The 26517-nt window shown below is 40.8% G+C and overlaps 2 protein-coding genes across 3 annotated transcripts in view; one reads left to right on the top strand and one right to left on the bottom strand.

The window, feature by feature from the left end:
* The first annotated feature begins 863 nt into the window (after positions 1-863).
* Positions 864-26517, top strand: part of st8sia1 (ST8 alpha-N-acetyl-neuraminide alpha-2,8-sialyltransferase 1) — a 123208-nt gene continuing 97554 nt past the window's right edge. The window contains exons 1-2 of the mRNA XM_079334888.1: positions 864-903; positions 24159-24234. The gene's annotated coding sequence lies outside the window, so the exon portion shown is untranslated. The remainder of the gene's footprint in view (positions 904-24158; positions 24235-26517) is intronic.
* iqsec3a (IQ motif and Sec7 domain ArfGEF 3a) overlaps positions 2230-26517 on the bottom strand; it is an 88009-nt gene continuing 63721 nt past the window's right edge. The window contains exons 6-14 of one of the 2 annotated variants that reach the window (XM_079334878.1): positions 23181-23303; positions 18814-18980; positions 15842-15981; positions 12393-12518; positions 11268-11367; positions 10729-10887; positions 8525-8617; positions 8270-8313; positions 2230-4769 (exon numbers count right to left, since the gene is read on the bottom strand). In XM_079334878.1, the coding sequence (XP_079191004.1) occupies positions 4209-4769; positions 8270-8313; positions 8525-8617; positions 10729-10887; positions 11268-11367; positions 12393-12518; positions 15842-15981; positions 18814-18980; positions 23181-23303 (1513 nt within the window). In that variant the 3' untranslated portion in view covers positions 2230-4208. The remainder of the gene's footprint in view (positions 4770-8269; positions 8314-8524; positions 8618-10728; positions 10888-11267; positions 11368-12392; positions 12519-15841; positions 15982-18813; positions 18981-23180; positions 23304-26517) is intronic. The other variant, XM_079334879.1, reaches the window with a different exon arrangement.

The following is a 26517-nucleotide window of genomic DNA, read 5'->3' as shown; positions in this document are numbered from 1 at the left end:
CCAAACAAATATTTATCTGTTATTTTTTTTATGAAAATGTTTATGAAATAAAAACTCTTATTTTGAAACACACTGTATATGGAGGTTGAATAGGCTCTCCGAGGTCAACATTTTTTCAGGAAAATTCTGAATTTGAAATTTTGAATGCATCAGTGTAGCCTGCTTAGAGGTGAACACAGTTCCTTTTTAAAACATCCATTACAAACTAAAATCCCACAGTGCTGCAGACAGGCCCTATCTAGGTACAGAGGAAGGAAATGTGGAGCTTTAAGCGGCGCTAAGCACTGTTGCTGTTAGAATTGTTCTAATGAATAAATATGGTTTTTAAATAAGTTTGGAAAAAAATCAGTCCCGGGACAGGGGGCTCTGCATTAGTACAGTGTCTTTGTTTGATGACAGGGAGTTATGTTAAACTGTAGAAAAGAGATGAGCAGCGAGTTCAACTCGGCCGGCATTTTTCAGTATTTGCTGTTGTTTTGTAAATGTGTTTGTGACTTAAGTTTTATTTTCTGTAGTCTTTTTGAAGCACATTTGTGTTTTTGCAGAACATTTGTGTCTTTGCATTTATTGGCTAGTTCACATTTACTTTTGAATTTGCACCGTTTTTCAATGTGCTGTTCACCAGGTTAAGGTTGTCTCTCCCAGCCTGAAGGCACCAGGTGAAGGTGATTTGCTAATCAGCTGGGTTTGGAGTCACACACACAGAATCACTACAGGGCAGCATGAGAGACATGACTGAGATCTGGTGATCTGAACTGAAAATGCCAAGACTGTTTGTGCAGAACAAAACTTTCAAAGGAGACTCAGCTGCTGACGCTAATGTTGTAGTGAGATTTTTTTTTCCCCCCACACATGGAGGATAAGGAGGACGGCGAGGACAATGACTGACTGCAAGAGCTTACTGTGAGTTACCTTCCACCCTTAAATGTTAACTCTCACTAGTTTGAACAGTCTGATAAATGTACTTAAGCATAATGTTGAGGCTACAGACGTTTTTCTCACAGCTGCAGGATTTTGTAAACCCACAGATACTTTCTGTGGTGGCCTTTTCTGATTGGTTGTTGGGGTTCCTCTTAACTTTCATGCCCATGTTTGGTTATGCATTATGCAATACATGAATCATAAATTTGAGTCGCTTTTCTGTGGACGGGTGGTTTAGTTGATGTTGGATCAAAAACATTACACCTGCTGCATACAGCTCTTGATGTTGCTGTTTTATAAAGGTACCTAAATTAGACCTTAATCAAAATGATACCTTAATAACATATACATGAATTACATTTTAATGACTTTATCTTCATTCAAATTCAATTGAAGATGTGAGTGTTGGTTTGTAGGACATAACACATTTTTGAAACATATTTTAAAGGCAACATGGAAAAAAAAAAAGATGAACATTTTGGAGTTATCGAGCTGTAAAGAAACGGGCAGAACAATGTGCTGAATAGACTTAAATCATCTTTAATAGCATGTTGATAATACTGCAAAGACAGGTAGAGAGGGGTTCAAAGCCAGCTGAGGAAGGTGATGGTTGATATTTGTTACACTCAGTTTCCACCTGTCTTTCCCTTTTATATGTCCACTTTTTTATTTTCAAACTCGTATAAGCAAACACAGTGATAAAGAGCCAGACATAAGATCCACACGTCATTCATGATGCAGTGCACTGGTATGGCAGAGCCCTTTTTTTCAGTTTCTTGATGAAAGTTTGCTACTTTCACATCATTATGCTGCAGAATGCTACATTGGTTTGTCCTTTCAAACGTAAAAATCACATTTTGCGGTGTTGCCTCAGACTCTTCTATAGTTGCGCACACACAACACGTATTTCTTCCAAAACGCTTGAACAAATTGTCAAGTAGGAGAAACAGTGCCGACACAAACAAAAGGAGGTGAAAGGCAAGAGGAGACAAAGATGTTCTGACTTATAATTTCCCGCTGTAGATACATTTTTCAGATTGATGGGGAGTTTGGTATCTTAAATCTTTTTTTTTTTTCTTCAGTTCCGCTAAAAGCATAAAGCATAGCCAAAAAAAAAAAAAAAACCCGTTCATTATCTTCTTTGCTCACAGCAAAATTCATTCATGCACAAAAATATTTGGGCAATTAAGAGTTAAATCGGCCTGAAAAACAGATTCCATGCACGAGAAAGAAATATCACATCATACCTTAATGTTGAAAAAAATAAATCTTACAATTAGCAAAATCCACAATTGTAAAATTTCTTGTTTTTTGAAATCCAGAAGAAATACTTTGTCACTTAATTCAGAGAGCGATGATTCTTTTTGTTTGAGACTAAAGAAAACGCAGCAGATTAAACAAAAAGGGAGGTTGCATTTGTTTATGGCGAAGTTTGGATGCTACTGTGAAAAGGTCAAACGCACACACACCAGCCAGAACTGCTGATTGTTTTTTCTGCTGCTCCGCTGGGTGATATCAAGAGTAGAAAAGGACAGAAAGATGAGATAGAGACCTTCCCACAGAGCCCGTGTAATTATAAATCAACAAATGAGACAGATGGGGGTCAGATGGGAGCAGAGTTAACCGCACATCCATCCCAGCATACCTGCAGGGGCTTATGTTTTAAAGATGGCCGCATTGAGGCTGCCCTCTTTCAGAGTGAAGGACGCGTGACGGGGCAATAGCATTTTGAGAGGGGCTAAAGGTGTCTTGCTTGTCCTTTTTCAACACCGCTTGAAATGTGGTATTTACAATCTCGGCTGGGCTGCAAGAGAAAACGAGATCAGATAATGCACTCTTTTTGTCCCATTCTTATTTAAAGCCAACAGCACAAAACAACGCTATTAATGCCAGCATTTGCAATGGAAGCGGCGTGTGTGCCTCTGTCGTTTTTGAAAATGTCACACTCAAAGGTTAGGACAGGAGAGGGAAAAAAAACCTGGGAGTTGTACTGACATAAGGACACAAAGTCTGGTGTTTTCCGGGACACTCACAAAAGGGTGGAATATTAAAATAAACCCAGATCTTGACATTTCACAGTTGTGGCAGAGGGATCTTCATGGAAATGTTATGGCAATTTCCTGTAAAAGCAAAGAAGCGTTTGCAGACAGCAGAGCGTGTTGTTCACATCGATTACACGAAAGATGCTGAATCGTTGTTGTTTTTAGAAAAGTCCGAGAGCAGCTCTAAGAATTCCACCCGCCGAAAAAAAAAAAAAAAAAAAGCTTTTCCTCCACCAGCAGATAAATGTGGCTAGAAGTCCTGGTTTAAGATATTAAAGACGAAAAGACATACAACAATCAACGGGACGAATCCCAGTTGGACATTTTGGCGTGGCAGCAATCCACATGATTGAATGCCTTTGTCCCATCATCCTTTGCTGCAGGATGATCAATGGAGCGACGATTGAGTGTTTTCCGATGATAGAGCGCAACGTTACAGGGGAGGAGGATGACAAACAGTTTATCAGAGGATTTTTTTTTAGTCTCTTCATCACATGGATTCATCAGCAACAGTGCTAACAGAGGACAAGTTTTCATGAAGTATCAGTTTGTTTTGTTGTGATCCTTAAGGGAGAAGCGTGAAAGGACTATTTTTTTTCTGAAAGCAAAAAAGGTAGTTTTCTTTTCTTATATTCTTCTAGCCCTAGCATTTAGTCAAGTGCAAAGAAGTCAGTGTTGCGTGGAGGCGTTATGTATTTTGGCACACGTTTTCAGTCAAGTGTCGGCTATGCACGCAGACGCACATACAGCACAGTAGGCATGAGGTTTGGGACAATAAAAGCGCGAGAAGTTCCTTTTTGAGAGTCCATCCATCACAATCCCCAAAAAAACCAAAGAAGAAAGTAGGATTCACATAATTCTCTGCATGACGTTGTTGATTTAATGGAACTACAAGAAATTCCATCCAACCAGGAACTGATGATGTGATTTCTCTAGCAAGAGTTAAAACTGACAAAAAGTTATAGAAATTTGTTAAAACTACATAATATTTCAAAATACATGTGGAATCAAGTAAAATTTTATATATATGCACTTAATTTTTCTGCATGTCTTTTAAAATCGTCATTTTCCTTATTTTTTTTTCTTTAAATATATGCATATAAGTGAGATTTTATTTTTTCATTATAGCTCTGTATGTATATATGTACATTATGTACTTTTAAATAGGTAGAGAAGGTGGTGGGTTTGTGAGGAAGTGTGTGCATGTATGTGGGAGGGAGGGGGGAGAGATACTAATTAATTTATTTACACCATGCTCCGAGAGCCGCTGGGGGTCCGGTGTAGACTTAGACGAGGGTCGGGGGGGATATACTGGTGTGGGTGGTTGTAAGGCGGAGGCGGAGGAGGCAGCGGGGGCTGGTGGCCGTCATTGCCATGGGAGCAGTCCGGCGAGCGGACTGGGGTGGACATGGCTGACTGGCTTAGCTGGTGGTGGTGTTGTTGGTGGTGATGGTGGTGGAGGTGCTGGTAGTGGTGATGCGTGGGCGTGTGGCTGAGGAAGGCCTCCATGTGTCCGTGGCCGCTGTTGTCGAGCATGATGACCTTGACGATCTGCTGACACTGGATGAGCGTCTCGGGTTGCAGGTCGGCCATGCTGACAGCAGGCTGGTGGAGGTGGAGGTGGTGGGCAGAGGTGCTCGCCGCTGATTGCAGCTGCGGGTGCTGAAGCAGAGGCCCCTGGGTCAGACCCGGGGGCACCTGCTGGAAAAGCAGCTCCCCCCGGTGGTTAAGAAGGGCCACGCTCTCTGGACTCGGAGCCATGCTGCTGCTGAGCTGGTACGTCTGAAGCCTGTTGTGAATTGACACCTAGTTTAGAAAACAGCCAAGAGAACAGCATCAAATGTTATAAAACTGGATCCTCCTCTACAATCCGTCAAGCCCTCTTTTTTTTTTTTTTTTGGGGGGGGGATGTGGAATGCACAGCACACACACAGGGCATGCGTGGGGGCTTAGGTGTAAGGTCGGTGGAGGTGTAAAATCACTGTGACTACAGCACACTCCCCTCCCTCCACTCCAAACAGACTGGGGACAGTGTTGGATGCTGGGGAAAAAAAGCCAGTGTGTGATTGGGGTCAGGGAGAAGTGAGACAGTGTTGGGGGGAGGGGTGCGAAATTTAGTGTGACGCTACAGGGGTCGGTACCCGGTGGTTCCAAAGGGGACACTGAGGGCCCCCGTGTCTCCCTTCCAAACCACTGTGTGGCGCTAATGGGACACAGCGAACACAAGAAGATTTTAGGGAGGGGTGGGGATACCAGAAATTAGACGGAGGTTATACGTAGAAGAGGGAGAGGTGGAAGAAGAGGAGGTGAGCAGACTGAACACCACAGACGTCCACAGGGAACATTCATCAGAATGCAAACCTCCATGTTTATTTCCATTTATTTCCACTTTGTAGTTCCACAAAACACTTTCCTTCCCTTAAAGTAATTGTCTGCTGTATATCATTCTTTAATCTATCCTTACTTTTGTACTAATGTAGTTAGTAAGGTTACTTTGTGTTTCCAAGTTACCTTGAACTGAGTTTTTTGGCATATGCCAAAAGTTAAAAAATGACAAGGGCATCTTTTAAAATGTATGGAATCAGCAAAATTTGAAGTGCTGCTATGTTTTATGTACATATATAATGTGACACACCTCACATTTATATTCATCGCGAGCTCATGCGTAGTTATTTTTTGTGGGCAGCTTTTAGAACGTCCCCACCTGAGCTCTTTAAAGTCAGAAGTGTCTGTATGTGGCTGACAGCGTGTTCTTGCATGATCTACTTGTCAGTTACATACACTGTAGATACTGCAAAACGGTTTATTGATAATGTCCTTATTTAAGTTATTCAAAACTCTAAAAACCATAAACTCAATACGATGTATATAATTTCTGTCGGGACCTAAAGACAATTTAAGCCAAAATTATACAAAGACAATCTGGGGAAATTACCAACCCTACTTTTAACGGAAAAAAAAAAAAAAACATGTCTAGTTTTATACAAACTCTTTTTGCAACGAGTGTAGTTGACCCATGCTTGCCGTTAGAGTGCATTGGCCTTCTTTTTGATATCAAGAGGCTACATCCACTATTATAAACAGGGGAAGACAAATATGCATGTGCATTTGCCATTTTGACCACCATCTTTCTTTTTTCAAAGACAACCTATAATCTTATTTTGTAAGAAAACATTCCCTTCATTTGTCAATGGAGCTCTAAATGGATTTTCAACATATCTTGCAAAATTCTCTCTCAATTTTATAACCCTAAGAGTCACCCAGAGTCCAATGTTTTTGTTTTTTGAAAAAATGCTTTTTAGGCCTTACTAGGGCTTCAGTTTAAAACCTCTCTCCAGGTTATCTCATATGTTAGGTTGCAAACCTTTCTGTTACTGTACAAGGGGGAATATCTAACTTTTTAAATAACTTTCAAGTTGCTTCGAGAGTCAATCAGACTGTAGTTACCCACCAATATGCTTCCATATGGAGACTGCTTTAAAAAGGTCAGCAGTTATTCACCTGCAGTATAATAGACCTTTAATGTTAAGTGTCTGAGGTAGGGTGGGGATTCCAGCAGTGTTCTCAGTGATTACTTGGCAAGTAAAGCATCCTGAGTGTACACTATCAGTGAGCTCGAAGGCACACTTGTTAAAAAAAATTAGAGATTTTGTGCCATATTTGCAAAAAGATTGCTGTGCTGGTTAGAAAGAGTTCTTGAATCCTTTTATTAGGCTATTTGGTAGCAAAAATTCAGCAAAGACATGTCCTTTTACTTTCTAATCTGGGGTATTTCTGAATAATGTGTAAAGCCTACATTCACCAGTGTAGCAACGGTAAAACCCAGACTTTTTCTAAAATCCCTCAGTATTTTTTTATGGTGGGTAGTTGTTTGTTTTTAAGACGCTGAAGCCAACATGCCTAAGCTAGCTAGCGAGCTAATTTTTCTCTTGCATCCTAACTTTTTGACAACTTACTACTACTACAGCTAACAGTGCTAACCAAAGAAAAACACATTTTGTTGTTTTAGGCCTTGGCTAAGTATGTAAAGCAACAATACAAATTGAGGTGATTTTCATTTTCCAAGCACCACATTTTTCATGTTGTTTGCTTGTGCGCAAGAGGCCAAAATATAGCGGGAAAATATCCCTGCATCTGATACATTTTTATTATTACATGATATAGAATTGTATAGCCAGCCGATAATACTTAAGTCTGATGAGGCCACACGCAGCAGGCTCTATGACCCTACTGCCTTTTTTTAAATAAATGTATTTGGACAGCTAGCGGCTAGCCAACCGCCCCTGACATTTACCTCCGGCTGCATGGTGAAGGTAGCTCAGGATATGAAAAAAGATTCAAGAGAGAGCTTGTGTGCATAAAAAAAAAAGAAGACACTCTTGTGCAAATTATGAAAACCAATTTAGCTTTATGTCTTTAAACATCTATTTTGCAGCTATGAGTGTGGGCTTACACTGCTGTGAAATGTGGTCTACTGGCTTTTGTGACTTTAAATCATATTGCCTAAAAGCCTTTCGATTTGATATAAATGTAATTACTTTCGCTGTGACCCGCACCTGAGTGAAGATTTACAGTCTGACACTGAGCAGTAAACTGCCTGGATATTAAAAAGCCACTGAATGTCAAATTGACTCTATGTATTTGGCTTTTCAACCTCAACTAAACTGCCGTGCAGAGGACTCGGAAAAGGTCGCTTGCTGCCTCTGGGATGCTAATTGCAAAGCCACATGGGTACTGTAGTTCAGCTCGCACGAAAAGCTCACACGGGGAAGTTACACCCCCTAGAGGTCTGGCAAAGGGGTTGGGGAGGTGACAACTTCGGGTCAAATGAGTGTTAAATTTATCTGCCTGCATGTTAATTAAGGTCACACACATAAAGCAGAAGTGTTCATGAGCTACTTTAAGTAAGGCTGCTTTCAGATTTTCTTTAGAATGCCCTAAAGGAGGCACATTTTCCGCCTGAGCTTGTGGAGCTCATTTCAGGCTCCTCTTCAGGCTCGGATCATATTTCAGGCTCTGAGTCTGATGCTTTTCCATTAATAACTAGATTTCCACAAACCACCATGTTCAATCTTTTGGTACGAAAAAGGAGACTATTTCTTTCTATCATACGTTTCGTTTGAGTGTTCTCACACGCTCATTTTCACATTCACTCTTCAGCCACTCCTGCTTGACACCTCTGGCCCTGAAAATATGACTAGCTCCTCGGCTTCTAACTAGCTCACCCTGCCTTGACAATGAAACTCTGCTCTTATAACACTGACTTACCTGCTGTTATGGACCTGGCCCTACCACTGAGTACTTACCTCCACTGCATTGTGTCCACTTCGCTCATCTATCTCCTGGTTTCCTGGACAGAGAGGACAAAAAAGGGAAGGAAAAAAGAGACAAAAGAGGCAGCAAAATGTCTGGGTGAGAGCGTATCATAAGTAAGTCCATATTTGTTTTAGGTTTTAAGGTAGCTTCTTTCAACAGCAGGGGGATGAATGCAATTGAGCTAAAGGCATCTGTGGTAGGTTTTGTAATGAAATAGCGGAACTCGCACACGCACACAAACACACCTGACGGGGAGCCCTGTTTGCCACGCAGCTCGAGCTGTGTGCCGTTGTTCTTCACTGAGTGAGCCTTGGCTCCCTGCTGCTTCTCCAGCTCCCCTGCAGAGAACAGGAGACACAAATTATCATCACTACAATCACAACAGCACCGATGAGAACAGGTAGAGAGGTGCACAAGTAGAGGATGGAAACACAAACCCCAGTACTCTATTCTTCTATTACTCTCTCTCTCTCTCTCTCTCTCTCTCTCTCTCTCACACACACACCTACACACACACCTACACACGCGCACACACACACACACACACACACACACACACACACACACACACACACTGCATGCTCTTGCACACACTGCACTCTCTTCTCCAACCTCATAAACCTCACTCTCCATCTCTTTATTTAAACTTTGCACTTGATGGTAATTGCATGTCATTTCCAATCACGATGACTTAGTGCTGGTGTGTCTCGGCTGCTGTACTGCATCCAAATTATTGATGCTAAAATAGTCAGATGAAACCACAGGGAGTGGGGTGCAGAATGGCCTCTAATTTCATTTTGATATCTGACAAATAGAATGAGCAAAGAAAGTCTAATTTTTGTCTAGATTTTTTTCTTAAATCATTGTAAACATTAGGGCCTGATCGATAGTGGATTTTGTGGGCGGATACCCAAAAATGATATTGCGTATGCTGATGGATTTGTCTAAGCTTAGCTATATGTAGAAATAGACCGATACAAATGTACACATTTGTTGCGTGGATCCCTTAAATGCAGTTATCACGCACACAATTCCATTTCCCCATTTCCAACATCAAGGCACACCAAATTGCATCTTTAGATAAACAAACTGTAATTCCTCCTTCATATCTCAAAGCAGTAGAGCTGCAGGCGTGTTTACCGATGAGCCAACAACTCAAAGCTCTTCGAGGCGAAAAGACGTGCTGTTTATCTGTGCCAGTGCCAGCAACCATTCACGCTCAAAGTTTTTATTTCTACGATACGTTTTGAGAAAAGTTTGCACTACTCTGATTATTTTATTTTATTTTTTTTCTTGTTAAAGCTTGAAGTCTGTTTCTTGTTCATACTACGTGCATGGGTTGCTGTATTTTTGTACATAGCAGCTGCCTATCCTTGCTCCACTTTTAGTGGGAGAGATCACCTCCTGTGTCCGTATGATGCTGCCTGCTGGCCCTCCCTCTCTGTGAAGGGTAATGCAGTTGCGTCAAATCCCAGCAGGGATGCTCCCTTTGATGCCCACTGGCAGACTGAGTCGGGCTCTGTGTGTGTGTGTGTGTGTGTGTGTGTGTGTATGCATCCCTTATTGTCTGGAGAATTTAAAATGCACATCGAGAACCAAACAACACAGATGCCCGGCTGCTCTCAGGAACACTGGCATCTTTTTTTTTTTTTTTCCTCTTTACCTCAGATTCACTGGCCTCCCGCAGTCTGTTGAGCTGCAGTGCACCAAAGGAAACACTCTACTCCTACACAAATAGAGTTTGCAAACACGACAAAACAAAGGTTGGCTTCTGACTTGTGCGTTTTATCTCAGGTCCCATACATTCCCGCCAAGAGTACTCAAGTATCCACTGAAGGGTCACACTTTTCTAAGCTGTGAGATTACTGGTTTAGTCTGTCTATTAAACTTCAGCAGCAAAAGGGCCACATGGGAAAATAGCTGGGGTTTTTTGGGCCGCAAAGAATACTCAGGCCTTTATGTAGGCTGGTGGAGTCGTTTACATACTGTAGGCTGTTCTACTAGCACTGGCGAGCTGGCCAATCAGAAGAAAGCGGGCATCTGGGGAGCCTTAAAAGCGGCGTCTCCACCGAGCGGTTCTATTCAGTTCTGTTCGGTAAAGTGCGTTAAGGTACTCAGTTTTTTGCGTTTCCATCGCCAAAATTGGGAATGGTACCAAAAAAAAGATGATTATTACCCTCCCCTTTTTTTGCTAAACTTCTGCTAGGGTACCAAACGTACTGATGGGACTCTGAAGGATAGAGCTGGAAACTCTGTAGGCCTTGTCAGCTGATTGGTCTAAAGAATGATCACTTCCCGTGCGATAGTGGTAATAAAGGACAAACAAAAAACACACTCTAAAACACTTAACTGGGCAAATATTGGTACAATAATTGATATGCACTTTTTATTATTTTTTTTATTTTTTACTGTTTTATGAAGTAAGCAACCGTAAACAAGCGGTACTTACATTCTATGCGAATCTGCTCCATCTCTGACACCTCCGCAATTGATTCCTTCAGATCTTCCAAAAACTTGAGCAGCTCCTCTGCACTTTGAGCACAGAAGTTTAATACCTGCTTCTTGTCGGAGCCGAAGGGCGAGAGGATGGTGATGCCGTGAGGGTAGTCTGGGCAGCACAGAGAACATGAAGTTATGTCAAAAAAAGAAGGAAAGTTTGCATGGTAGGTGTGTGAGTAATACTCTGGGTGTGAAAGCGGCTGGAGATGTTTCTGTCAACTCATTTTGTTACCTTTTTTTAAGTTCTTTCTTGGGGGGGAATTAGCTCAGGTTGGTTGATATATAAAAAGTACAACGTCACAATCAGTTTTAAGAAATTCTATGGGATTACCAAGTCCAAAAAGATAAATTCTGCTAAAATTAATGTTAAAAAAAGTGCATCTAACAGCAATAAAAATTACGGATTTAAATTCAGTTTTTCCAATTGTCCTTGTCACCCCTTTAGCCTCTTATAGGATATTTTACCCTTTTTTTCCAGTTGTGACTTACATTCATTCTCAAACAGGTGATACTGCATGCCGAGTAGGCCCATGGCTTTGCAGAAATTGTAGGCTGCGGAACTCTTCTTCTTTGGACAAAGCTTCAAGATCTAGATCGAAAAAAAGAGCAGAGTTCTGATCACTCGCATTTAAATGACGAGGGAAATGCCCACCTCGGATATCTCTGATTGATATGTCCGTCTCACAGAGAAATCGCCACCAGAAAATAAGCAGATTGAGTCATCCGTTATTATGGTACTGCTCCAGCCTTCAAGGATTCTGCGCCTCTCTCTTTCTGAGACTCTCTCTCATTGAATGACCTTCCAGACTCAGAGTGGATGGAGACGCGACATGTTCACACTGCTGTAACTAGGGCCAAAATTCAAAGACAAGTCCCTGTCCTGCACTTAAATCTTCAAAGACAACTTCTACCCTGCCTTCAAGAAGGCCGGAGAGAAAAGATGCTTAAGTGGAATTTATTTCATATCCTCCTTTTAGTGCCAAAGGAACAGAATTCCACCTCTAATTTGTTCCTTTAACCTCCTTTTCCTGAAGCCACCAATTACTAACAGACGAGAGGACTAAATAATCGGGATGTTTCTTGTGTGCTTTTTGTTTTTTTTGGGACAAAATCAACCTTTGACACAATTCTCCTTAAGTGTACTTAAACACTTTGGATTAATAACCCCAATGTGGCTCCTAATGAGAACATTAATTAAGCGGCAAACTTTGATAACTCTCCGCTCTACAAGACAAATAAACAACTTTTCCGTGGCCTCAAGAGGAGAGAGGAAAAAAAAAAAAGCTTTATTGCTGGCTCTTAAAGCTGCTCTTTAGGGGACGCGTCTTTGCTTATGAGTGCACTGCTACAGTGAGTCTGCTACTATCTATTATTAAAGGAAATGGCCAGAGAGTCGTGAGCTATGAACAACATAAAAGAGGAGTGATGGTGCAATGCAGCTGTCACAACAACACCAAAAATAAGCAGCTTTAATGCTGGACTGTTTACTGCAGGGGGGGGGGGGGAGAAGAAGCCTCTTCAGGGGAAGTTAAAGAAGAAACTGTCAACATTTTAATGACAGAAAGGGATTAATACATCGACTCATAATGATGCTCAATTTGTTTGTAGTCGTACCACAATGAGATCGTTGAAAAGGAAGACTTCTCTCTGATGTGCTGCCTGCTTCTGGGCCTTGTTGACATCCGTCACCTCAAACAGTCGACTGCAGCACACCAGTCTTCTGTGAGGGACAGACAGAACCTGCAGGGGAGAGAGACCCAGGTAAAAGGAGAGCGTCAATCACTCGGATGAGGTGCACGAGAGGCTTAGGAGTCGTTCCGAGGATCACTTTAGAGACAGAGAGGAGAAGATGAAGTGAAACAGGCAGACTCATAGACCAAAGGATGTGCGGTTGAATTACTGCACATGACTCACCCAGGTGAGCGACGGACGTATTTGCAGAAAAACAAAACCTCCAACGCACCACAATGAGGTCAGTAAGTAACATGCACACTGACCTCAAACATCTCAACATCTCCGTAATTAGAACTATTAGGATTGCTTGATATTCCAGGGTCTAAAAGTTCTCTTGAGGAGTTGCACTCACTCTTTTTGATTTACTCGATGAAACGCGAAAAAGCAAATGATTTTTGTCGTGTTGGTGAAGTAGATTCCTAAAGAGGGAAGCTCAGTCTGCCCATTACTACCGTTTATGTTTAAATGAATACACCAGCGTTGCACAGTAACAGCAACGTGTATAGCAGCGGATATAAAGGTTACAGCATGCGTGTCAACAGCATAATGGTCATTCATTAGCGACAGAAAATGCTGTCCTCTTTTAGATAGACATTAAGGAAACGCTTGTGCATCAATTATGATGGTGTCATGCTATGCTCGGTATGTGCACAATAAAGTAAAAGTCATTGTTTCCCACACCTTTCAGTGACCCGTGTAGTGTCACTCCAAGGGAAAGGCACAAATCCATCCATCCTTTTGGTTTCTCTGTCCTGAGCAACATCTCGTTTTCATACAGTGAGATTTCATATTTAACATAATCACACTGACTGACACATCATTATGGTTCGCCTCAGACGCAATGCATGATCTATACAGAAAAGTCTAACACTAAAAAAAATATTCATTTGCTTTTGTAAATTTGTCCCGTCTTAAATTGGGTTTAACCTGAAAAATCGTAATCCTACAAACTACTTGTTTGAAGTACAAACTACTTGTTTGAAGTACAAACTACTTGTTTGAAGTAGTGGCGCAACTTACTTAAATCAATCTTGCGTTTAAGTAAATGAAATATACTGCAGTAAGCTTTATATCATTGGCTCTGACGCCACATCAAATCAGATTAGCAAAGATCGCATTGCTGCACTTGCAGATCTAATGTAAAGAGTTTTTTTAATATTTATATATGAAATGGTGCACTCGTGTCCTACAGGCCTGGCTTCTCCTCTTGGACTTAAGTGCTTTCTCCCGTTAAAGCAGATTACACCGCAAAAATGGCTCATGCCTTCGGTGGCTGATCTAATCATGTTCTCGCCCCCTTCACACTTGTCTCACTCACTTTCCCTTCCAGATTCTGCTTCGAACTGAACGGCAGTTGAGTGACTGTCACTCCGTATGGATTAATCCTTTCTTCATGATAAAACGCAAATATTCTCTGGCATGGTTCCAGTTTTCTTTCTTGTGGTCATTCCATTTTTTAACCTCTCTGCACCATGTGGACTGTTTACAATACACACTCGCACAGTCTCTCTCTCTCTCTCTCTCTCTCTCTCTCTCATATCACTGCAGGGCATGCAGACTCCCACCCAGCTGCCACAGACGGCCTGTTTTCTCATTACACTAATGTCAGAAACATGTAAAGACATCATTAGCTTGAAATGCCTGTTGCTATAAAAAAGAAGCACTTTGCTGACAGGATTATTAAGAAGCCACATGACAGGAAAAAAACTGATTATATAAAATATGGCCCGTATTGCATATTTAGGGCAATTCAAACCGCAGTTGAGAATGAATATATTTACAGTTCTATATGACTGCCATCGGGTCTTTTAGTAAGTAACCATTAAATGATGTGTACTCCACCTTAACTAAAATGTCTAAAAGCCACAATACAGTGATGCTCACTCTTCCTTACCACCTAAGATTGTATTTTAATATTTCGAAGGGAGAAAAAAAGTTATTTGAGTCTTCCTTTTGTAGTACAGGGCGCCTATGGGACAGGAATAGTCACTTTGTGTCACAACAATCCATCATTGTTTTGACTATGACAACTCTCCCTCTGTCATCCTGTGGCGACTCATCCATCACTGAGAGACAATTAAAGGCACAGGCCCAATAAAAAAGAAAAGAAGAAAAAAAAAAAACAGGCCAATGTCAGAGAGTCAATGTCACTCTGAAATCAAATAAAAGTTAATTCATTTTTGATGTTAATGTGTCCTAACGTTTCCTGGTGTAACAAGCAAAGCTTTAAAGTAAATGTTTAAAGTTACCATAATAAGTCAAAGAAACCTAAAGATAAATTAAATATTGTTGACATGACTCACTATACAATAATTGAAATGGTATAGGTTCTCATTGGTTATTATTTTCAAGCTGCTGTCATTTGGGAATGCATTTTTTTTTAAATTAAAATTTGTATACTTGTTTTGGAATCCTCTATTGTTTTAGAATTTATTATTGGAAAAAAATAAAAATCTGAATCTTTATTTCATGAAAAATCATAGAAAAGACTTGTAAAACTGACATCAACCAAGCAGAATCCCCTGAAGTGTTAAAACCATTCAAAAAAGCCTTTGAGTATTATCTGTGGGCAAACAAATGAATCAGCAACATCAGTCTGTCATAACGCTGAAGACTAAGTAAGGATAAAGGATAAAGAAGGATATACAGAAATACTCAGTGGATCATAAACAATACGTGAATGTATAAGCATCTATTAAGTTGACTTACAATTGCAGTTGTTAATGATGTATCTTTACTATCTTACTGAGCAATGACCAGAGGTAATGATGCTGATGAGACATTTAATGGGTTATACATTAGCTCTACTAATGCTACTAAAGCAAGGTAATAAGGCCTTGAAGAATGAGTGACCAAGAGAAGATTTTGGCAAGAATTCTACATGTATATTTTTTACAATAAGTAAATCTTGCCTGTTCAAAAAGTACACACAGTGAGGACCTTTCCGTTTGACTCGATTTGAAAGAAAAAAACGGTATTTGTTTTTCTGTACTTGTGGAAGTAGTTTTTTTTTTTTTTTTTTATAGGAGCACAACGTAATGCTAAATGAGTACAACAATACACATTCAAAACATTGAAGAGAGCTGTCTCTTCCCCCAAAAAATGTATTGGTACATTTAAAAGTAGTTGCCTATAGAGGGTACCAAATCCAAGTTTGGCAGTGTCATATGGAGCAGTTAAGTATTCTTAAGCTATTTATTTGGATTGGACCATGTGTAATTTCATACACAAACTTCTGGGAAATCAGGTGTTTTAGACTAAAACAACAGAAAAGTTAGGAGGGGCTGGATAAAGTCTTCACATGTACAGAAGAAAAAATGTGCTCTCACCGTTTTCATGCCTACGATGGATTGCTCAACCTTTGAGACGTAGGTAACGTGGTCTTCGTTGGAGCGCAACTCCCTCTGTTGTATTCGCTCATAAATTCCCACCACCATGTCTCTTGGGATATCTGCTCCGTCATCCACACCTTTAATGGGGAAAAACACTTATTACTCACACAAACGCACGTTTTAGCAGGTGGTATCTGTGTTACAACTCATCCTCGTCTCCAACAAGTAACAAAGTAGGAGTACAGTGGTAGACCTTCGGCTTTAATACAGCAGAATACGTGACAGTGACACGTCAAATATCTTACACTTGGTTGACCTGACACACATTAACCACGTCATTTAATGTTGAAAGAATAGAGAGAAATTCCATGTTCAGCACAAAAAAAGTTCTTTCAGCCTCCTCCTGTGTTTGACTTTGTCTCTGTCTTACAATACATTGTCTCCATTAAGCAATGACAAAAGGCGATGTAAAAGCGAGGTTAATTGGCAAGTGAAAGGTTAACAGTCTGAGACGATTTTCTGTCTGGAACACGGTGCAGTTCAAGGCTGTGGCATTTTGACGTCGGTTCAGCTGCATGTCATTATGTGGAAAGGTTGCCCTCGAAATGCTCCCCATTCTATGCAAACAGCTGCGCCGCGCTGTGTGGTACATTGAGTTTTCAATGGGGCAGGATGTGTTTGCAGAAAATGAAGCCGCCACAGGAGATGGGGTTGACAGTGAGGCGCACTGGGACACCGCTGATACATCGCTGCACATTATAGAGGCAGAGGAGGAGATGTCCAGCGGAAATGTGTGCAAAGCGTCAGATTAATAAGCTCCATGGTTTTGCTAAGTGTCACCCTTTATGTCATTTTTTTTTTTTTTGCATGTGTCATGACTGGGTTTTTTTTTGGCCATGTTAGCAAAATGGTTCTTTGATTGGAAATTATCTGTCAATCAATCAATTAGTTTTGGGGATATTTCAGTATGGACCATATAGTCATGATTTTATGAGGATAAACCCTAATAGATTTTTGACCTGAAAAATATTCCTTATCTGCAAATACAACTTTCCTCACCCTGGGAACTATCTCAACTTGACCTAGAACATGAATCAGCATCGAATGGTCAGACATTTTGAAGTCCCGAGATTTTTTAATTTTCTGCAAAGATTTTGGTAATAACCAAGCTTTCCTAGGGCCACTAATAAGTCCATTAATAAAAATAAATGTTGTTCTTGCCCTTTGTCTGAAAGGAATCTCCAGCTTGAACTAAATGAACCCTTATAAGATATTTTTAGGATATTAGCATGCTAGCCAACAGAGCTGCTAGCATTATGGTAGTGTGGTCCCCTGATTTGCAGACTTCTCAAGGCCTTAGTTGAGGCTTCTTTTCATCAATGGGCCTGAAGAGAACATGACTTTACTCTGAAGATGATGGAAAAGACCAGCCGACTGGGTCAACCAACAGGGGAAACAGGAAAAACAAAGCATCCTGTGACAGAGAGACTAAATGATTTTAAACTTTTAATGAGCTGACATAATGGATTAATTAATAGTTAAAGCTGCTGTATATTAAGATGGTCCATTGTTGCACCGCTTTAACACTGACAGTCTGTTCTAATTGAGATAATTAATGTTCCATGGCTCTTCATTACTATTGGTTTCTGGTACGTAATTGCATTTCACCTCAGCCAATTAGTTGAGTGAGCTATTCTTCCGTCAGTGTCTTTGGGAGACATAAGTGAGGAGAAAAGAAATGAGAGAAACGAAGAGAATATTAAGCGGGTGAGACAGATAAATAAACAGAAAATTCTGACAGACTCCAAACACGATAAGAAAAAGAGATAAATAAAGTAAACCGAGTAGAAGACAAATAGAGAGGCCAAGACACAGAGCGGCACACTTTAATTTGCATAAGATGCCGAAATTGATTTTCCAACGTAATTTAATTGTGGGGAACAGTCTGGATGAATCTATTAACGTTGTTCTGCATCGACCTCAGCATTCCCTGATTGATTGTGCAGAGGGAGAGCAAAAACTACAACGCTCCTGTCTCTTCCTCAACACTCGCCAAATGAGCATCTGTCTGCATATGGGAGACGAGACTTCCAGGTGCTCTCTGCCAGTGTCGCTTCGAGTTGTGAATATGTGAAGCACGGCAGGCAAGGTTGGAAATGTGACCTTTTTTTTTTTTTTATCACCGAAATTAAATGCTGGGTGTTTGATTGAATACAAAGACTGCTGGATACTGACTCACTTTCTCTGATTCATTTCTTGGAAACACTGCTGTAGTGGATGCCTTCAACACGAGATACAACAGAGAATGATTGGAGCAATATTCAGGATCGCAGATGAATTTCATCTTACATTTTTTTTCCTATTATGGAGTCAAGTTCTCACCAATGAACTGTTATTTTAGAAAGGGGCATTTCCCTTTGAATCTATTCAGTGAGTGTCGTGGCCAGTCCGCCCAGTCCGACACCAAGTAAACATCTTTTCGATTCCGAGAAGACACCATCAAAAAGTAGTCCTGAGATTGGTCTTTAGACCAAGAGTGATTTCAAGTACTACAGCACTAATTGGAGTATCACATCGTTCTTTGAGAGACGTCCAACTATTTCTATTGTAAAAAAAATAGAATGATTCGCACCCTAGCGTTTACCAGTAATACTCAGAACAGGAACATGAGATCCTGTTTACTTGTCCTTCAGGAGTGTGGGCGTCAGTGTTTGTGAGGATTTAGCTTCAAACACACCTGAGACAGACGCTACTTAAGTCTAAACTATGTGCAAAATGTTGGCATTATAAGCATTGGAAAACCATCCAGAAAAACTCCTTTTTAGAAAACTGTCTCAGGTGACACATATACAGACAAAAAAAAAAAGATCCTACACTAATGTTGTGGATTATGTCAACTAATTAGTGCCACGTTAAGTCCCTTAATGTGCCTGTAACTCTAGAAGAAAGCATGTCACCGAATCACTTACCTCTCAGATTGCGTATAAAGTCCTCCAACATCATCTTGCGGTCAGGCTTGATGTTGGGACTGTACATGTCGGTGTTGAGAAGAATGATGGCGAAGGCCAGGATGAAGATGGTGTCGGGGTTGTGGAACTGCTGCACGATGTCCGGGTTACACATGCAGTAGCGCTGACTGTAAAGGAGACAAAGAGGAAGGTTGAAATGGGACAGAAGAACCAGACATTTAGTGTATGAAGAATAAAGCAGGGGGATGACAGACGTGGGTTGTGACAGAGGACACAAACATGGAGGACCGACAAAGAGGGGGAGGATGTTAACCAGAATAATTCAGGCCATTTAGAGAGGATAATAAGTACATGAAGAAGGATGAAGTAGGAAATTACAAGAGACAGTTATAGGACAGATAAAAGACAGACAATACATTATCCTTTAACGTGATCTGCTCATAAATACCCTGACACAAGCTAAGCATGAGTGTCCCTTCAAAACAAGAATTACGGCTTTAATTCTTCTTGTAGCTCCATGTGAAGCTTTCCACCGCCTCTTAACAACCATAAACCTCGCAGCAGGTGCTCTGCTGAAACTTTGTCTCTCTGTATGAAATAGTTTTTGTCCGATTGGAAGGCCACATGAGGGGAAAATAATGCAGACAAAGGGTGTTCAAACATTTCTTTAACATGTAAGAACCTTTTTTTATTGGATTTGTTTGTGCTGTTTTTGTGCTGAAGAGATGAAATACAAAGTCTGTAGTATATAATCCCTAACTTTAGCACTATTCTGTAATAAAAAATCCCCCCCAAAAAATCAGAGAAGCTAGTCTCAGTTGTGGTGTAGTTCCCTGCAAAATCTACTCAATGTAAAAGGTGGAGAATCAGAATGCATCATAAATGTCGCAGATTTGTTCTCTGCGTGCATTTGTAAGTCCGGTTGAAAAAAAAAAAGGGGGGGGGGGGTAGAGAAATGTTTATCTCTCTCTGTGTGGTGCATGGATACTTCCTGTTTAGGCAATGAATAATACAATAGTATAACCTCTCCTGCGTAGGAGTAGTCAGAGATTTCAAAGCATGACAAGGTGTTTGTTTGTGCGTGGAGCCCCCATGAGCTTACAGTGTATACTGTAATCGTTACTTTAATCAGTCATCATTTCCACGTTGGGGCTGTGGCAGCGTTGCGCACGCCTGCTGAGCTGCATGATTGGAGTCTAATGTGTCTGTGGGATAAAGATGCACACATTGATATGCAAGACGTGAACTCATACGCCACCACGCACACTTTTTTTTTTTTATGTGCTGCCAGCACTGCGTAAACCTCGCCAGATTGTAAAGACGAAAAGAATGTTTGTGCTTGTGCACATTTGACGGTTTTAAGAAATGTCTCGGCTGTCCCTGTCACATTTACTGTGTTTTTTTGGGTTTTTTTGACCAGACAATGACCTTTGGTGACCCCCATAAAAAGATAGCTCCATCTAGTGGACTAAATAGCCGTCATTCAAGTACCAAACAGTTCTATACTGTCCAATGTTCTTGACACAATTCGCTGAACAAAAGAACGATGTTCAGGATCCATGTCAGGCTTATTTTAGGGAGTTTCTAACATTACATAAAGAATTAAAAAAAAACATTTTAATAAGAGCTTATTAATTGCTAGATTACATAGATTATTCTAAGTGTAGAAAATTACATGATTATTACTGTGTGACTGTGCACTCCTACTTCAGTGTGTGTTAGTTGTTGTACTTATTTTAGCCTGTTAATCACGGGGCTGCAATCAGACGCTCCTTCACACGGCAGTGTCTGAAAACGTTGACTCAACAGCAACCAGTGATTATGTCCTTGTCTGTAAATCCTCACACCATGCAGTGAGGGGAAAAATAAAAAACCCCATCAATTTACACAGCTCTCTAAGTGTGCTCTTATTCTCCACTGAAAAACATGGAGAAATGACTGACAAGAAATGAAAACAGGAGGGTGAAAGAGCATGTGGTGCCTCTCACAGAAAACATTTGGAAAGATTTTTTGAAATGTGGTATTTGTCTCCCAAAGCAATTTCGCTTTTGTTAGCGGTCCTTAAAGATGGTGTTATCACGCTGTTGTGAAGGGTTTTTTTGTTGTTTGTTTTTCTTTTGTTGCAAGATAAAAACAAGTTGCATGGTCACTTTCTCTAATAACCATAATAGAAGAAACGCAGTGATCGTTTGTGACTGCAGGCTGTCTGTCAATATGGACGTCTGGATATTCCGCTGAAAATATAAATCTGCTGTATTGGGAGCTGGCTCATATTTGCTCATTCATTAGCACACTGACGCAGCAGATACCGTGGCTGCTGGCTGCTTTTCATTTCTGCCTCTACTTTTATTCATAGCTGCTTCAAATCCCCTTCACTTACTTTGGAGATTTCTCTCTTTTTGCTCGTGTGTGTGTGTGTGTGTGTGTGTGTGTGTGTGTGTGTGTGTGTGTGTGTGTGTGTGTGTGTGTGTGTGTGTGTGTGTGTGTGTGTGTGTGTGTGTGTGTGTGTGTGTGTGTGTGTGTGTGTGTGTGTGTGTGTGTGTGTGTGTGTGTGTGTGTGTGTGTGTGTGTGTGTGTGTGTGTGTGTGTGTGTGTGTGTGTGTGTGTGTGTGTGTGTGTGTGTGTGTGTTTGGAGCCATATCAAAGCCCAGGAGCAGGGGGGAGGCAGGCACATAGAGGCACTGACGGTTACGCAACGCTGGTTATTTATAAACCTTCCCACTCTCGCTCCTTTTCTCCCCTTGGTTCATTCCTTTCCCCACTTGGTGTCTCCTTCCTCTCCCCCTCCCCCTGTTGTCTCCTTTCCTATTGCTAACACTCGGAGCCATCCTGATGTCCAAACAGTTGTGCCAACCTCTCTGCTCGCTCCGTCGTTTTTCTCCTCATTGGGCACCTCAGCAACTGTGACAGGTGGTTGTTACTCCAGAGGGGCTACGCCAAACAGTTAGCATTAACAAGCAGTGCCGCAGCTGCACTGCAAATTGCCTCTGGATCCCAAATTGTGGCTGGAAATTACATGCTTGGCTATTCAGATGGGGGCTGAATTGTCAACATTTTTATTGTAGTCAAACAGAAAGGATCGAAGATAGTATGTGTTTGTCTTTAGCAAAGGCGATGACAGCGTTTGTGTTTTCAATATTACTGAGAAGGTAGGTTCTTATAGTTGATCCATTATTTTTACCTTACATACAAGTTAGAGAGAACTTTATGTATGTTTGTGTACATGGCTCTTATTTGTGTCAGACTAAATCGTTTGTAACTGATTACATTTAGTTAAACTGGATTTTTTTTTCATGTTCCCTTTTTTTGTCCAGCACATCTGGACAGATATCTTGATATGAAAAAAAAACAACAGACGTTGGTGGTCACGCCAAAAAAACAAAACGTAAAACAAGATTTACGTTTTCCATTTGTACCTCTCAACAACTCAACCAGACTCTATGTGAGCTTATTTCAGGATCCAAAGACCTGTGACTCGCATTTTAATGCAGACAGGTTTTTAGCCCAGAGGTAATTTTTGAGTGACAAGTTTTTTACACCCACACACTCAACATGCACAGAGTTACAGAAGAGAAGAGAATAAATAACACCGGCAAGAAAAACAAGAGTTATTTTACATAACCTTTAGATATGGTTCAGAAAAATAACCATTGCTTTGAAGGATTTTGAACAGTTAGAAACACGTAAAAACGTTGACCAGTGTCTGCACTCAGAATGCGTTTTATGAACCAATCATGCGCCTTTGTCGTTCTTCTCTACTCCATGCATAAACGAGCCCACATTCAAAGCATGAGCTGATATCCGCTTCAGGAACAATGGCGCTAGTGCATGTAAGTGAGGGGGCGTGGCTTTTAAGGGAGCACAGAGGGGAGGGGAAGAAGGAGCAAGGAGAGAACGCTACTTTCAAAATCATTCTATTTTCTAAAATTACCTACTTTGCCTTTAAAATGTAACTAAAAATAAACCCCAAAATCTTTCTTGATGATGTCTGGAAATCATGTCTGCAGGCTACCGCTAGCTCGTTAGCGTTTTTTTCTGGACATGCTAACTGTGTGTGTAAACCTACATCTACAGCTCTTGCAGTTTTTGTATTTGGGGAAAGTAAAAAAGTAGGAAACACCATCTCTATGCCTTAAATGAATATATCTTGTGTTTAAGCACCCTCATGCATACCACATTGGAAATGCAAGCTAAACACTGCTAAACACAAGCTAATTCACTATCATGGAAATGATTTGGTGAATGGTAACCAAATCCAGTGTTTTAAATTCTTTAGAAATGGCAGAATACTCTCTCCTGAAACGTACCAGTAATAAAACTTCAAGATAAACTCAAAGTCCCACAGCTGCTTATACTTGAGTAATTACCTGAAGGCCTCGATAAGACGTTCCACCTTCTGGGCTTCTCCCTGGACACGGATGTGAGCCTGAAACTTCCTCAATGCTTCATCCAGCTCCATACCTGAGAAGTCCATTTCATCCACGACACAACTGTTGAGCATAGCGGGAAAGGAAGGGATGAGATATAGAATGAGGAAGAGAGGCGGGTGGAAAGTAAAAACACAGGAAAAAGGAAATATATTTATATTTAGGGATCTTTTCTTAGCATTATATGAGCAATAAGGTAGAGTCTCTTCACTGATGGAGTGGGTAGAAGTGTGGATGTGAAGCTGAGATCAAAGATAAAGAAGTTCTCTGTTATACCTGGCCACAGCAGCACCCTGCCAACTCCAGGTATTAGCCATGCCCAGACACCAGAGATAAAGCTGTGCCCGGCTATCTTCTCTTTGCCTCACACACACGCACACACCTACAAACACACACACACACACACACACACACACACACACACACTCCCATACAATCCCTCAGAGCAGAAAATCCTCCTACCTGACAACCTCAGCTTAATGACTTTAATTAAAAATCGCAAAATATCCCGTCCAATGGGTTCAGTGGGGGATAAATACAACATGGGGGATCTAGAGGTGAAGCAAGGAATGTGAAGCAAAAGGTGACTTTGAAAACAACTTTTTGGGAGGTTCAAAAGTTCTTTCTCGCTTTGATGTGAGATATTCTGTGGATGTGCAAAGTGGCACGATAATCGAACTATGAAATTAAAGTATGATTTTTTTTAATTTTTTTTTACAGCCAGATTTTCTTTCATGTGGTCCGAGGCAAACCTAACCAAACTAGTTTGAGATCATCTTCGCTCTGTTAGTCTTTAAGGATATACACGCTCAAAAGAACGGTGACGCAGTTGATGTGTATATCCTCAAAATGTACAGTATGCAGATGTGTCAAGGTATCGTCTTCACCCTGTGATCTTTTCTGTTTGTTGTGCTGTAGGAAAACGTCAGGGGAGCGTGAGCGCACACAGACACCACATGAAGATTGATTACTGTGAACAAAGAGAGTTAATGAGGTGAGTACTTGTTTGTGGCACATGCTGCTCGAGCAGAAAAAACAGGCAAATAGCTGAGCCTGCAGAAACACAGCGTGTAGCAGTAGATCACAGCAGAACTTGCTTATGGTAAAAAATACCAAAAACTGTGATTTTTTTTATTTTTTTTTTCAACTTCCTTAACGGGCACTGCTGCTGCTAATGTACTCTGCCAGAAAATACTATTGACTTTGTCTACTTTTAATTCTACCACCATCGCTGCTTCTGCCACCACTAGGCCTATACTAAGTATAGCTAGACAAGTGACTACAACTGTCATACTTGTTGCTGATTACTATCATAATGTCATTGTTATTCAAGTAACTAATACAAATACAAATACTAGCTCCCGACCAATATGGGAGTTTTGTGTTTGATACCGATACTGATATTAGTAAGAGGAAAAAATCTAATACCAATAAATCTACCAATATCTTTCTTTGATCTATATTTGATCTTTAGAGAAAGATATCTATACACAATGATTGCATTTATCTGTCAGTTATTCATTTGTGGAAAAAAAAGATGCATAACGAACACTGGATGGGTCACTTAACTTGAAAGTGATTGTGCATGTACGTGCATCAACGCTTGACGCTCAGGAGAGCGATAATTCTTGCTGTAATCCATATAGCGCCCTCTGCTGGTGAAAGAACTGCTGTTGAAATACAATGGCGCTCAAATGAAATGCTATTTGACGGGTAAATCCTAGCAATATAGGCACATTTCTGCGATAAAATTAGCCGATACGATAGCCACGTGATGCCGCTAATATTGTCCAAAATGATCGGCTTGCTGATAAATCAATCGGCTTCCAATGAGTACTATTCTACTTTTCATCCCGTTTCAATCCACTACAGATGAAAATGAAATTATCATGAATGAATAAAATTAATTACAAGAAAGCATTTCCATGACTTCATTAACTATGTCTGTTGTTATTGGTTACTGCTATCTCTTTATCTTTTAGTGATAAATGCTCCACAATCAGTACAACAGCCCTTAGTACACTTTGATCACAACTACTGATTCATCTTTATGTCAAGTATCTTTACGCACTCATCCTATGACCGTAAAGATTTCACTACACAGCGGCTCTGACTCTATCCTCCTCTCCATCACGTCTCCCGACTGTCGAGCTTCTCTGATCAACCTCCTCATGACTCACTTCCTCGCTCCACCACCTCTCTCTCTCTCTCTCTCTCTTCTTTCCTAGCTGTCACTCCTTGTTTATGTAACGTCGCTCGTGATGCTCTCTAGCCAGAGTACATCAGTCCTCTCCTTCCTTCTCCTTTTCCCATACAGACTCGTATATCCATGCTGTTCTCATGCATACCATGTTTTGATCAGCATGCTATACCGAGCAGAGAAAGAGACGCATCTCCCTGCATAGCACGGCTTAAATCGTATGTAAACAAAGCTACGGTGGCAGGATCACACACACACACACACACACACACACACACACACACACACACACACACACACACACACACACACACACACACACACACACACACACACACACACACACACACATATGCAAATAAAAGGAAACAGCAGGACAGATGGGGCCATATTTCTTTGCAGCCAATGACTACATGACATTGCAAACTCATTTTTCCCACTAAACAAGTGCACTACATTATCAGTAAATGAGTCCTCAGGGTGCCACATTTCTTGGAGACTAAATGTATTAATACAATTTTGCTTAATTGACTCCAACGCATTTTAACTGTTGTTTATGTTTGAAGAAATGGGAGGAGAAGAAGGCACAATTAGCTTTCTAAAGGTAGGATTTGCTTAGCAATGTATGAGATGATGCAAAGGAAATGCAAATATATATCTACGGGCACTCGTACCTTTCCACACAAACACACGCCACATGTTTTTTTACACACAAACAAATTCAGGCTTAGTGAATCAACATGAGTGATTTTCACATTAGGCTGCAATCCCTCACCCGCTCTCCTGTGACTACACTTTATTGAAAGTGCTCTCACACACACTTTGCACTCGCCTATCGTGTTCCTCTTCAACATCACTATCACTCAGAGTGCAGCGGTATGACTGCGCTGTCGGAAAGACGAGAAAAAATACCTCTATAAGTCGACCTTTGCCCAGTCTATGAATCCTCCATTTCTGCCTTAAAAGCGTTATCCTGTTCATACAATGTATTTGGAACTAAGATAGCGTCCATTTAAGAAAACAACGAATATTTGATAAGAGCGACCTCAGGTGTACAACTTTGAAGAGTGCCTGTGT

The sequence above is a fragment of the Symphodus melops genome, assembly GCF_947650265.1.
Source record: "Symphodus melops genome assembly, chromosome: 22".
Classification (NCBI taxonomy): Eukaryota; Metazoa; Chordata; class Actinopteri; order Labriformes; family Labridae; genus Symphodus; species Symphodus melops.
This window is presented reverse-complemented; position numbering and strand designations above follow the sequence as displayed.